Below are 15159 nucleotides of genomic sequence, written 5' to 3' on the forward strand. Positions count from 1 at the left end.
AGACATCTCTTTCATACTAGCAAATTTGAATTTGTTTTTTTCTTCTCAAATGACAAAATTAAGCTTCATTGAAGAGGACTCAGCTAGCATGATCTTTCTGTTAAAAAAAACTATATTATGTTATGTTAAATATATATTTGGAAAATTGACATTTAATCTATAAAAGACTATTCAGGTCAGGATAAATCTTTAGGGCTTTCAAGCTGATAGTCCCATAAGACATTGCCACTTGCCAGGCTATGACTGCAAGTTTAAGCTTGTAAAAAGATATAATTGACACTGTATATGTCATGAATCGTGCTGATATCCCATAGCTATAGAGAATGGTCAGATGATTTGTACAAATTGGTCTATATTATAAACATGCCAAGTTCGGATAGTATTGTAGTTGTGTACTATGTGTAATATGCAGATTGGGTAGTGGTGAATTTAATCTTCTCCTTTTGAATTTGAGAATATGAACCTTAGTTATTTGCTTCTGGGACTAATCTATTCAAAAGATCTTCCTCCATTATGCACCAAAGCATTTCCTCTTTTCTATCTATGTCCATTGGTTTAGTGCAAAGCATCAATGCTTATGACAAGATCAAAGTTCTGAATAAAGTTAATTTTTTTAAAATTATCTGCCAAAGCTTGTTGGCCTAGCTTCTTCAAGATTATAAGATTGGGCATATATAAAGAGGCTATGCAGACAATTGCACTTAGGCAAAGCATTTTGAAAATATTCCTTCATCATTCATAACAAGCAAAGTGTGGCTGCAAATCTTCTCATGGAGTGAACCAAACTAAATAAGTCAAGACTTCAATAGGCACATCCGAAGTTGTCCCAGTTTTTATTTTTATTTTTTATCACTCTGCACATTCTTTTCATCATGATCAATCTTCTACAGAGCAATTCTGTAAACCTTTTCTTGTTTTAGGTGTCTGATTAGTGGGAGCTCCTAATCTCCGACAATGTTTTTTAGTTCACAGGTAATCTCAACTTTCTCTTTGTTACAGTTCAGAAGAAATCTTTTTTAGCTGCTTTGTGTTGCTGTGGATAAATGAATGTCAGTCAAGGCTTTAACTTTGTTGTCTGTTACCTGTAAAATGGGATCTGTTGTTTCTGGGAGCTTGGCTTCTCAGCCCAATTCATCATTTTTGGAACCATAACTTCAGCTTGTCAAGACAGAAGTTTGAATAAAAATACAGAGATATGGTAGTAGAAAAAATTGCTTGAAAACTTTTGGAGAAAGATGATAAATGTATCTTTCATAAACTTAACAATAATGCTGGTGAAAAAAATGGAAAATCTTTTTCATACAAAAACTTTTCTTTTTGTATCCTTTTCAATCTTTGGTAGTGACTGTGTGTTGATATCTAAGTTATTGGTTTGGGTTTGGGTGTGGGTGCGGTCACGCAAACCCGGTACGTGGGTTCATGATATTTTTTAGGGGTTTGGGTGGGTATGGGTACATTTGTGTGTGTGTACAGGAAAAAAGGAGAAATATACAAAATTGTAGATTGAAATCATTTTATAGTATGATACTTGATCATTATAAATGCCAAATTGTAAATACTTGAAAATGGAACAATGAACATTGAAGTTTTGAATATTGAATTACTAATTAAAAATTAGAATACTCAAATACTCAATGTTGGAGTTAGGAGGATTTCTGCAAATGTGCCTTTGCGGTATGTTCTTTCCAAATGACAGCCATCTCTCTTATATTAGATGAAACATAGATAGATGTGTCCCTTCATGGGACATGTCTATTCATTAGTATTTAATATAATAGCTTGTTATTTAACACACACACATATATTTGTATATATATAAAATCACATATATAATATATTATATATATGTAATATATCTCATATATCTAAATAAATATATATCTCTGATATACATACATACATACATACATATATCTCTAGTGAGTTTAATCCGACTTAAACTACACTAACATTAACACTCAATACTATTAAGAGTACCAAATTTTTTAGTTCAGTGGGGTAGTTGTTCCAGGTTGTCATAGTTCAGTGGTAATTCTCAAGTCTCTGAGTCTTAGATATGAGTTTGAGGTACTTTGGATCGCTGGGTATTAAAGTCAGTCAGGGATATGAGTGAGAGTTGGACCAAGCTAGTCAAGAGTGTGGAGTTGGAATCGAGAGATCTATGATGACATGATTTAGAATCATTGGAAAATCTTGTTCCAATATCAGATATATCTTTGAATTTCAAGAAAAGCTGGGGAAGATAACAATGATGGAGGTGTGCCGATTCCTGAAATTTGGCTAAATTTCCCAAAATCTAAAATCTCCATTATAAATCCTATGAATCTGAACCACTCAAACATCCTGACAGTATTTATATAAAATATTAATTGAAGTGTAAGAAACTTATATTTAAATTTTATATTTTATATAAAATTTTCTGCCCTTAAGCACCCTGGCACACCCACTGTACTGGGCGTGCACCCTGTGTGCACCCAGCACACACCCGAACCTGGATTGAGACTGCAGGGTGCAAGCCTGGTAACAAAGGCTGATATATTAGATGATTATCTTTTTTCCCTTTTTTGATTCAAAGTTCTTGTATATCCAATTTACTACTACTCAATTGACATTTACATAAGTAATGCAATTTTAATTGTTTTGGTGAAAATCACCAAAATTCATATTCGTACAAGACCTTCATTTTTTCTCTAAATCCCAAGCTATGAGTGGTTGTTGAAATGTTCATAAGGCTGTTCATCTTTATCAGTATATTACCATCCTGGCTAGAAATGATCAAGTAAAATTTCAACATTGGTTTTCACCTCAACATCTAATTTGTCAATCCCAATACTACTTTGATGGTTTGGTCAAAAAAGTTTGGGTTTGGGTTCATCCATACAAAAACATATGAAATCCAGCAATATACATATATTTGAATATTTCCAACAGTAATTATTGATGCAGGAGCATCCTGGGTTGCCTTGTTATCCTGCTCATTTTGTTCACTCTTCATTAACCTAGTTACCCAATGTATGCCAAGTGACTCTTCATTAACCGAGTTACCCAGTGTATGCCAATTGACTCTTCATTAACCGAGTTACCCTGTGTACGCCAAGTGACTCTTCATTAACCGAGTTACCCAGTGTATGCCAAGTGACTCTTCATTAACGTAGTTAGCCTGTGTTCGCCAAGTGACTCTTCATTAACCGAGTTAGCCTGTGTTCGCCAAGTGACTCTTCATTAACTGAGTTACCCGGTGTATGCCAAGTGACTCTTCATTAACCGAGTTACTCGGTGTACGCCAAGTGACTCTTCATTAACCGAGTTACCCAGTGTATGCCAAGTGACTCTTCATTAATCGAGTTACCTAGTGTACGCCAAGTGACTCTTCATTAATCGAGTTATCCAATGTTCGCCAAGTGACTCTTCATTAACCTAGTTACCCAGTGTTCGCCAAGTGACTCTTCATTAACCGAGTTACCCAGTGTACGCCAAGTGATTCTTCATTCGTTGAGTTACCCAGTGTATGCCAAGTGACTCTTCATTAACTGAGTAACTCAGTGTACGCCAAGCGACTCTTCATTCCCCGAGTTACCCAGTGTATGCCGAGCGTCAGCATTTGGACGTGATTTTTGTGAGCCGACTTGCGGGATTTATTTTGTTTGCGACATTTATGTTAAGATATTTTCTTGGGATGTGTTGAGACCATTGTTGGGTCGGCCTTCCTCTTATGTAATGTTCTAGAATAATCTGTAAGCCATTTTGGCAAGTATATATAGAGTGTTTAGGCTTAGAGTTAGGTAAGCTTTTGGGAAGAAGATTAGAGAGCAGAACTAAAAGTGCAAATTTGTAGTTGGATCTTTGAATGTGAATGTATTTGTAATTGGCTGTAACTCAAAAGGCCTTACAACGGGGCATGTATGAAGATATTTTGATGAATCAATAAAAGTAATTCACTCTTCTTCCTCCTTTGGTTGCTATTCTTTGGGTTCATTTCCGTTGTGTTAACTCTTGCAGGGTGGTTTGGATAGCTGGGTGAGCTTTTGGCCCTAGTTTTCACCCTTTGCTTGCATCAATTGGTATTAGAGCTTGAGGTTCGTCCTTGTGGAGATTGGATCGTGTAGAACCCTGATTTGGATTTGGTTGTAGGGTGGCAGATTTGCGGATTTGACCTGTAACTTGTAGAGGGTTACGATCTTGCAGGAACCTGATTTGTAAAGATGGTTCGTGGTAGAAGAAATAATGTTGATAATGCTATATTGGATCAGTTGAGACAAATTGCAGCTAGATTAGATGCTGTGGAGACAACCCAGAGGAGAGGAGCACATCTTGATGATGTAAGTGATGATGAAGCAGCAACACCAAACCATAATCCAGAACTTGAAGAAGATCAAGACGAGGAAAGATTGTTGCAAATATTGTCTAGGGAAAATTTAAAGCCTGTGGTAGAAGTTGTTCCTTATGATGGAAAATTGGACACCAATGCTATGTTGGATTGGATCTCTGATATGGAGAAGTTCTTTGAGTATGAAAACACTCCTGATAATAGAAAGGTGAAGATTGCAGTCACTAGGTTGAAAGGTCATGCATCACTATGGTGGGAGCACTTGCAAACTGATAGACAAAGGAGAGGAAAGGAGAAGATCAGAACTTGGCCAAAGATGGTGAACAAGGTAAAGAACAAATTCCTCCTTGCTGATTACCAAGTTAACTTGTTGAGAAAGATACAAAATTTGAAGCAAAAAGACATGACTGTGAAAGAATATACCGAGGAATTCTATAGATTGGACATCAAATCTGGACATGTGGATGATGATGTTGAGAAAATTGCAAGGTACATTAATGGATTGAGATCTGGAATACAAGATGAGATAAGTTTTGTGAAGTTGGAAAGTTTAGAAGAAGCATACCAGTATGCCTTGAAGGCTGAGGAGATCTTGACAAAGAAGCATGAACAAAGACAAAGAGGTAGAGGTGGCAGATTCCAGAGAGGCAGAGGTAGAGCTTATGGTGAAGGTGGCCGATCTGAAAGTTCTGTGCAGGATAAAGGCAAATCTGAATGGAAGAATGATGACAAAGGCAAGATTGAATGGAAAAGTGGTAATTCTTACCGAGGAGGCACTAGTTCTTATCGAGGAAGAGGTAATTCCTATTCTAGAGGTGGATTTCATGGTAATTGTTTTAGATGTGGTAAAGAGGGACATAGATCTTTTGAATGTAGATCCTCTAAAAGTAGGCAAGGTAACAAAAATGCTGTGATTCAAAAAGATGATGAGGGTTCACCAAGTGGACCTGAGGCTGGAGAAAATTTGATGGTGAGAAGAACCTTATGTAATAAGGGAGGTGATGAGGAACCTGTTTTAAGGAGAAGTCTTTTCAAGACAAGATGTAAGATGGCTAGAAAATGCTGTAAAGTGATCATTGATAGTGGAAGTTTTACAAATCTGGCATTAAAAGAGCTGGTTACGGAGTTGCAGTTGCAGAGCCTGAAACATCCCAAACCTTATCATGTTTCATGGATCAAAGATGAGCATAAGATATTGGTAAGTGAGCAATGCCTTGTGAAGTTCAAAATTGGATATTACTTTGATGAAGTTTTGTGTGATATTATGCCCATGGATTGTTGTCATATTTTGTTGGGTAGACCTTGGCAATATGATAGATATGTTGTACATGATGGAAGATTGAATCAATATACTCTTTAGGTAAATAGGAAGAAACAAACATTGTTGCCTTTGATCGAAAGTCCAGATGAGGTTAATTGTACTATTGTAAAAATTTGCATGGTTAATGGGAAACAATTTGAAAAGGAAATGAAAAAGAATCAAGTCTGTTTTGCTATAATTCCAAGAAAATCGAGTTTTGTCAATGGAGATCGAGTGCAAGAAAATAGTGTTAACCGAGTGCTAGTCAGTGGTGATCGAATGACAGATGGTAGTATTGACCGAGTGCCAGAAGAAATTGCAGAGTTGTTGAATGAGTATAAAGAAATTATTGCTGATGATATTCTTGATGGTTTACCTCCAATAAGAAGTATAAGTCATTGTATGGATCTGATCGCTGGAGCTAGTTTGCCAAACAAAACACCATATAGATTGACACCTGCAGAGAATGAAGAACTTAACAGACAAGTGCATGAGTTGTTGCAGAAAGGTTTGATCAGAGAAAGCTTGAGTCCATGTGCTGTACCTGCTGTATTAGCACCTAAAAAGAATGGAGAATGGAGAATGTGTACTGATTACAGAGCCATTAACAAGATAACAGTGAAATATAGGTTTCCTATGCCAAGGATGGATGACATAAATGATTGTTTGAGTGGAGCAAAGTATTTTACCAAGATTGATTTGAAGAGTGGCTATCATCAGATTAGAATCAGAGAAGGTGATGAATGGAAGACCACTTTCAAGACAAAAAATGGTTTGTATGAATGGTTGGTTATGCCTTTTGGTTTGATTAATGCACCTAGTACTTTCATGAGGTTGATGAATGAAGTTCTGAAAAGATTCTTGGGTAAGTTGTGATTGTTTATTTGGATGATATTCTGATATTCAGCAAGACTAAGGAAGAACATCTTGAGCATATTAGACAAGTATTGCAGAGGTTGAAAGAGGAAAAGTTGCTGATTAATTTGAAAAAGTGTTCTTTTATGCAAGAGGAGATTGTGTATTTGGGATTTGTGATTTCAGCTGATGGATTGAGGATGGATCCTGAGAAGGTTAAAGCAATTTTGGAATGGCCTACACCTGAGAATGTGGGAGAGGTAAGATCATTTCATGGTTTGGCTAGTTTTTATAGAAAGTTTATAAAGAATTTCAGTGCTGTTTGTAATGCTATGACTGAAACAATGAGGGGAGATAAAAAGGAATTCAAGTGGACACATGGAGTTGATAAGAGTTTTGAAACTTTGAAACAAAAGGTTGCTGAATTACCTGTGTTGGCTTTACCTAATTTCAACAAATTATTTCAAGTTGAATGTGATGCAAGTGGTAATGCAATAGGAGCTGTATTAAGTCAAGAAGGTAAACCTGTTGCTTTCTTTAGTGAAAAGTTGAATGATGCTAGAAGGAAGTATTCTGTGTATGATCAAGAATTTTATGCCATTGTTCAAGCATTGAAGAAGTGGAGACATTATTTGATTCCTAAGGAATTTGTGTTGTATACTGATCATAAAGCTTTACAATACTTGGGAAGTCAACATAAATTGAATCAAAGACATATGAAGTGGGTTGAGTACTTGCAGATTTTTACATTTGTGATCAAGCATAAGAGTGGAGTTACTAACAGAGTTGTTGATGCATTGAGTATAAGACGTTCTTTGTTGACTGAAATGAAGGTTGAAGTTCTTGGTTTTGATGAAATGAAAGAATTGTATGATGTTGATCTTGATTTTTCTGAGGTGTGGAGAGAGTGCAGAGCACCAAATCTGACAAACCACATAAGTACGATGAATATTTCATTCAAAAAGGCATGTTGTTCAAAGGTGTTGAGTTGTGTATTCCTAGAAGTCCTATGAGGTTGAATTTGATTAGGGCCCGTTTGGCGAGCGGAATAGGAATACATATTCTGGAATACGTATTCCAAAAATTTTGAATTCCTTGTTTGGAATCTGGATGCACCAAAATAGAATTGGAATACGAAGTAAAATAGGAATATGTATTCCAATTTTGGCCCAAAAAAAGGGGTTTTGCAATTCCACCCAAATAGGTGTTATTGGAATACGTATTCCTAATCCACTTTTTTTAATTTTAGAAAACATAAATTTTGGGGTCCGCGAATTCCCATCAAATATTGGCTGAACCAAACGGACAACAGGAATACGTAGCCCCATTTTCTATTTCAGAATATGTATTCCTATTCCACTTGCCAAACGGGCCCTTAAGGAAAAGCATAGTGGTGGATTAGCTGGACATTTTGGAATTGATAAGACATTGGTTTGCTGAAAGAGAAGTATTATTGGCTACAAATCTATAAGGATGTTCAGAAATTTGTAAAGAGTTGTGGAGTTTGTGAAGTTGCAAAGGGAGAGTCAAAATACTGGTTTGTATACACCTATTATTGTTCCTGAGAAACCTTGAACTGACATTAGTATGGATTTTGTTCTTGGATTGCCTAAAACAGTGAAGGGGTATGATTCTATATTTGTTGTAGTAGACAGATTTTCTAAGAGGGCTCATTTCATACCATGTAAGAAGACATCAAATGCTGAGCATGTTGCTGAACTTTTCTTTAAAGAGATTGTGAGTTTGCATGGATTAACAAGAAGTATTATTTTAGACAGAGATAGTAAGTTTGTTGGTTATTTTTGGAAGACTTTGTGGAAGAAGATGGGTACTGAGCTGAAGTTCAATTCTACATTCCATCCACAAACAGATGGACAGACAGAGGTTGTGAATAGAAGTTTGGAAAATTTGCTGAGATGTTTAGTTGGGAATAAGCCAAGTAATTGGGAGATAGTATTGGTACAAGCTGAATTTGCATATAATAATTCTGTGAATAGGAGTACAGGAAAGACACCTTTTGAGATTGTTACCGGAATGCATCCTAGAGGTATATCAGATTTGAGAGATGTTGCTGGTGAAGAAAAGAAAAGCGCTGCAGGAGAAGAATTTGCTGATTTTATGGAGTCTTTGCATAAGGAAGTGAAGTTGAGGTTGGAACAAAGTAATCAGAAGTATAAGGAGAATGCTGATTAGTCTAGAAGACACCATGATTTTCAAGTTGGTGATGAGGTGATGGTTCATCTAAAGAAAGGAAGATTCCCAGTTGGAACATACAGTAAAAAGATGAAGAAATTTGAACCTTGTAAGATCTTGAAGAAGTTTGACAGTGGTAATGCTTATGAAGTTGAGTTACCCGATGACATGGATATATCTCCTATATTCAATATTGTTGATTTGTATAAGTATCATGAGTCAGATGATGAAGTTGTTGTATTAGAAGATTATCCTAAGAAGCAGATTGAAGAAATTGAACAGATATTGGATCAGAGAGTTGGCAGGAGCACAAGAGCAAAAAATTACTATGAATATTTGGTAAAGTGGAAGAACAAGCCTATTGAAGATGCTTCATGGATTTCGCAATCTGAGTTGGATTCCACTCAGATTGTGACATCTCAATGATTTAGGAGAATCATTCCTTTCAACCCCAGTTGTCTGATGCAGGAGCATCCTGGGTTGCCTTGTTATCTTGCTCATTTTGTTCACTCTTCATTAACCTAGTTACCTAGTGTACGCCAAGTGACTTCATTAACCGAGTTACCCAGTGTATGCCAAGTGACTCTTCATTAACCGAGTTACCCAGTGTACGCCAAGTGACTCTTCATTAACCGAGTTACCCAGTGTATGCCAAGTGACTCTTCATTAACCTGGTTACCCAGTGTTCGCCAAGTAACTCTTCATTAACCTAGTTCGCCAGTGTTCGCCAAGCGACTCTTCATTAACTGAGTTACCTAGTGTTCACCTAACTCTTCATTAACCTAGTTAGCCAGTGTTCGCCAAGTGACTCTTCATTAATCGAGTTACCTAGTGTACGCCAAGTGTCTCTTCATTAATTGAGTTACCCAGTGTACGCCACGTGACTCTTCATTAACCGAGTTACCTAGTGTATGCCAAGTGACTCTTCATTAACCTAGTTACCCAGTGTTCGCCAAGTGACTCTTCATTAACCGAGTTACCTAGTGTACGCCAAGTGATTCTTCATTCGCCGAGTTACCCAGTGTATGCCAAGTGACTCTTGATTAACCGAGTTACTCAGTGTACGCCAAGCGACTCTTCATTCGCCAAGTTACCCAGTGTAACCCGAGCGTTAGCATTTGGACGTGATTTTTGTGAGCTGACTTGCGGGATTTATTTTGTTTGCGACATTTATGTTAAGATATTTTCTTGGGATGTGTCCAAACCATTGTTGGGTCAGCCTTCCTCTTATGTAATGTTCTAGAATAATCTGTAAGCTATTTTGGCAAGTATATATAGAGTGTTTAGGCTTAGAGTTAGGTAAGCTTTTGGGAAGAAGATTAGAGAGCAGAACTGAAAGAAGATTAGAGAGCAGAACTGAAAGTGCGAATTCGCAGTTGGATCTTTGAATGTGAATGTATTTGTAATTGGCCGTAACCCAAAAGGCCTTACAGCTGGGCATGTATGAAGATATTTTGATGAATCAATAAAAGTAATTCACTCTTCTTCCTCCTTTGGTTGCTGTTCTTTGGGTTCGTTTCCGTTGTGTTAACTCTCGCAGGGTGGTTTGGATAGTTGGGTGAGCCTTTGGCACTAGTTTTCACCCTTTGCTTGTGTCAATTATCTTCAAAATACCACATACTGTTATTTAATAGAAAAATCTTTGATTCTGTGAAGATTTAGCTCAACAATTCAATATTGACACCTGCTGTCAGGTGAAAATGACCTTTTGAGGAAATATAATTTTGAGTTCCGTCATTCCTTTGGAACTGCCTTTCGTATCCAATATTTTCTTTTTCCTTTCCAACAGATTTTGGGACTTCTCTAGAGCATGAAAGTGTGGTATACGATGTGATTTATTGACATATTTGTACATTTAATGTGTACAACTAGAATTATTTCAGTTAATATTTTTGAACATGGCATGTGACATATTCATGCTCATTTTATTGAGATGTTCATTGTCGGTCTTCTAGTGTCTGATTGTCTGTAGCCTGAATATTTTTGCTGTGGATCTTTGAATCTTCATTAATTTGGTGCTTCCTTTAAATGTTATAGATGTCTTCATTTCCTTTTGTTTCAATTTCATGTAGAAGTTATTCTTCTCTAGGAAAAAGAATTTTTGTGGTCGATATATTGGGATCTGTGATAAAAACTAGGTAGGAAAAAAGCTCAAATGAATATGGTAGATGGCTATAATAGCGCTTGTATATTAGATTTTTGTGTTAGTTTATTTTATATCCATGGAATATTATCATGGAAGGGATTTTGTAAAGCATTCAGAAGAGCTTGTAGAAAAGAGCCAGAATCATATGATTGATTAGACATAACTGGGGCATCCCGAATTTGGACATTGATTTGAACCCGTAGGAGGAATGGTTCGTGAGGATAACTCAAGAAAGCCTGTGATTCACTTACTAAACAGAAGTTTGTTTCTTTGGATAGCTTTGTTTGCAGGCTGCTGCTTTTTGAATACTAGAGCAAATTTAATGTTTTACTGCAATCAGAACTTGTCTTGAATATTCCAAGAACAGCTTAAACTTCTTAGGTAAAGAAAAGCTGTGTATGGCCATGTGAAAACAACAAATAGGCTCAGAATGGCCTTAGAAAGAGATCTTTAAAATGCTGAGTGGAATTATACATTAAAGATATAATTATTAAATTTTAATTTCTTCCTTGTTGGCATTATGAGGTTATTAGATGTGTTTTAGAGTATGATTTTCAGTATTGTAGGTCCTCAAAATGATTGATGTGCATCCTACGTATGCCATATCTATCAATTTCAATTCAAGTCATTGAACCAATGCATATATTTCTGTGAAATAAGAGAACTTTTATATTGTTGCAAGTGTCTTAACTGTAAGATGTTTTATTTCAGGTTCCCATGTTCACGGCATCTGGTTTACGTGTGCGATTTTTGAAGGTATATTTAAATTTCAGTATTACTTATTTCTATTAGTAACTGACACTGGTAGCGTTAGTCTAAATCCACGCGCTTCCTTATTGGTTTGAGCCTCACCAATGGTATGAAGTTTGTGGATAATTGAATATCTGGCTTCAGATTATTTCCATGTTGAATGTGTTGCTGTTTGGTAATGGGTTTGATTATCTAATATGTAGTGGTTTAGTGGATATTGGGTTGGCTATTATTTCAAACATGTTATTGTCCTTAGTTGGGAGCGTAAATTTCAAATTCAAATTCTGAGAAGCTTAGGTGTATATGATGCATTGAGATTTTCAAATTAGACAGGAGCTTCCTTGAATTTCTATGTTTAGTCCATTTGTGTGTGTGTGTGTTCTTGATTTAACATATTCTCTAATCCATTTCTAATGCTCTAGATCCCAATTGATTGGGTTGTGGAAGTTGATGTTATTTGTCTACTTTCTATCTCCTCATTTGTCTTGCAGGTTTGGGAGAAAAATGGTTACAACACGGTTGAGTGGGTGCGTTACATCACAAGAGCTGGTTCATATGAGATTCGATGCTGAGATGCTTTCATTGCCATTCCGACCTATTGTGTGTATACCCTGCTAAATTAGTAGGATTGCCTTGTAGTGCATGGCTTGCATTGAACTTGTGTTGTGCAGTTGTACGATATTCATGTATCTCCATTCATGAACTAGAGGATAAATTACTTGTTTGTTTAATAAGTAATAAATCTCGTTTGAGTATTTTGTGAAGAAATACAAGTCAGCTAAATTGCAGAGGCTGTTCTTTGAACTTGTGTTGTGCAGTTGTACGATATTCATGTATCTCCATTCATGAACTAGAGGATAAACAAACAAGTAATAAATCTCGTTTGAGTATTTTGTGAAGAAATACAAGTCAGCTAAATTGCAGAGGGTGTTCTTTGAACTTGTGTTGTGCAGTTGTACGATATTCATGTATCTCCATTCACGAACTAGAGGATAAATTACTTGTTTGTTTAATAAGTAATAAATCTCGTTTGAGTATTTTGTGAAGAAATACAAGTCAGCTAAATTGGAGAGGGTGTTCTTTGAAGTCAGCTTGCATTGAACTTGTGTTGTGCAGTTGTACAATATTCATGTATCTCCATTCATGAACTAGAGGATAAATTACTTGTTTGTTTAATAAGTAATAAATCTCGTTTGAGTATTTTGTGAAGAAATACAAGTCAGCTAAATTGCAGAGGGTGTTCTTTGAAGCCTATGCAAAGAGCCAGACAAAGTAACATGTAGTTCAAGATGCTGAATTTGGACTACAACGGGAATGAGCTTTTGGTTTTTTTGTTGAATGGTTCTACCCACATTACTCATATAGTTAGTGAATGGGGGATTTTGATTGTTTGAAGTTTTGGCTGGTTCACGTTGCAAACAGACAATTCTACCCTATAAGCGGACAAAATGAAATCTTGCAAATTTTATTGCAAATTAGTGTTTATGGTCGAATAATTGTGATGGAAGATTCTTTAAACGGAGTTGCACAAATTTAAGTCTCACAATGTGCTTGCCAGAAAAAGCTGGGAAAATATTGAGCAGGTTATGATTTTGGAATTCATGATATTTATAAACCTCAAAATTACTTTCACGAGATTATTTAATATCTTATTTGGTTCATGTTTTAAACGAACATCGCTATCCTATAAAAGCGGAGCGAATTGAGTCGTGTTTGTTTTTATTGGAAAGTTTTTAAATGTGGTTAGCCAGGGAAGAATGATGGCGTAATTTATAAATAAGCATTACACAATTTAAGTTCCACAATATTCTGTTTAAAAAAGTTGGATCAAAATAGACTAGGCTATAATTTTGTAACTCATGGGATTTAAACTTATGTTAGAAATTACACAGTTGTTTTATGCGGGTTTTTATTGACTGATGGCTCATTATGTAAGCTCAAGATATACTAGAAGAATTTAAAATTAAACCTTACATCTTTTGTTTGAAAAGGAGCCAATCCATTTTACAAGAAATAGAGCATTGAGAACCAAAATTTCTGCCAAGGGGACATACAATACAAGTAGAAGTTATAGAAATAATAGAAAGAAATAGTAATAACGAGTAACAAGACTATAACGAAATCAAGGCAATTGTAGTTTACCATTCTTCTTTGAGAAACAATAGGTGATTTCACAAATTTGCAGTTATATCCAAAATTTGTAAACAATTAGCCAAGGTTTTTATTGGTCAATAGGGTTTGGCCAAGCCAAATGATGCTTGGTAAATAAACTCTCACCATCCTCATATCGCCAAATATTCCAATTATATGTACATTTACATGTACACAAATTATTTATTTGCAAATTACTATTAAATCTATTTGAAGATGTTCAAGTCAATTGCATCTATCTTTCACAAAGGGTCAACTCACACACATTTTTCATCTTTTCACATTAATAACATTGACTTAATTTTTCTTGAAACTGCCTCCAACTGCTTTGCCCTACCCAAATGGCTCCTTTTTGTGTGAATGAGGTTTTCACCATCCTTGCACTGGACACTTCATTAAGGTTGGGGCCCTTGAAAAATAAATAAAATTGCTACTATTGGTGGACAAAGCTTTACTCATGATGCTAAATCTACTACTTTTCCTTCAAAGGTGAAATCTTGATCCATTGCTTGTGCCAAGACCCCCTTGTGATAGTGTGACTCAAATGCGGTGGATAATTCAATTTTTGCTAATGTTGTGGGTTGGTTTGTAGATTTGTTAATCTCCAGCCTTCTCTTTTAGATTTCCATCATTAGATAACTAGTTCTTGATGATTCTTAGTCTCTAGTAACATTGAGCTTTTCCCTTGTGCAAGGTTTCCATATTACTCCATTCTCTTGTTCTAAAGATTTTGATTTGATTTTGAGCAAGCTATGGATTTGGCAGAATCACTCTCTTTCAGCTAAACCATGGGCAATCTCCTTCAATCCTCTTATTGAATATTTATTGCACTCTTAGTGTGGGCTCCTCTCCCTAGTCTTCTGTTCCATTTTAACAAAGATTTCTTGCTTTAAAGCCATTTGAGACTATATTGGCTATTTCTTGAAGGTGGTTGAGGCTATGGCTTTGTTGAGTTTCTCTATTTATGCTCGCATTTTGGTTGACATGGATATCCTCACATCACTTCTAGGGGATGTGTTGGTCATTGTTGGGGACATACCTTAGATTCAATCATTGGATTTTGAGGGTTTTCCCTTTTATGTCTGTGATTCTTCTCTATTGGTCTTCTATCTACATATTGCTCTTTTTCATGTTGTAAAGGTGCTACTACTTGGTGGAAAGATTTAAATGATGATCATTTGACCGTTTGAGCTTTCAATTCACCCTTTGATTCTACATTTGAGGACTCCTTACATGCTAATGATGACCCCTTAGGGTGTAACTCTTGTTGAACTAGACTCTTGGACTCCTATGCTCTAGTGGACTTGACTCCACCTCTTGCTATTGGTGTGGTCTCTTTGGTTGTGCAGACCCTGCTCCTATTATTGCTCTTGATTTGCCCCAACCTTTGGTGACTGATGAACATTGTTGCCAACACTTTGCTCCTAGTGCTGACTG

At 36.1% G+C, this 15159-nt stretch overlaps 1 protein-coding gene across 1 annotated transcript in view; it reads left to right on the top strand.

Moving 5' to 3' along the window:
- Positions 1 to 12608, top strand: part of LOC149538266 (Clathrin adaptor complexes medium subunit family protein) — a 114719-nt gene extending 102111 nt beyond the window's left edge. Inside the window, exons 12-13 of the mRNA XM_089799634.1 lie at positions 11533 to 11577; positions 12063 to 12608. Of these exons, the coding sequence (XP_089655760.1) occupies positions 11533 to 11577; positions 12063 to 12143 (126 nt within the window). The 3' untranslated portion in view covers positions 12144 to 12608. The remainder of the gene's footprint in view (positions 1 to 11532; positions 11578 to 12062) is intronic.
- The last annotated feature ends 2551 nt before the right edge of the window (positions 12609 to 15159 follow it).

This window comes from Cupressus sempervirens, chromosome 9 (assembly GCF_028749045.1).
Source record: "Cupressus sempervirens isolate cs-2001-9-10 chromosome 9, ASM2874904v1, whole genome shotgun sequence".
Taxonomy (NCBI): Eukaryota; Viridiplantae; Streptophyta; class Pinopsida; order Cupressales; family Cupressaceae; genus Cupressus; species Cupressus sempervirens.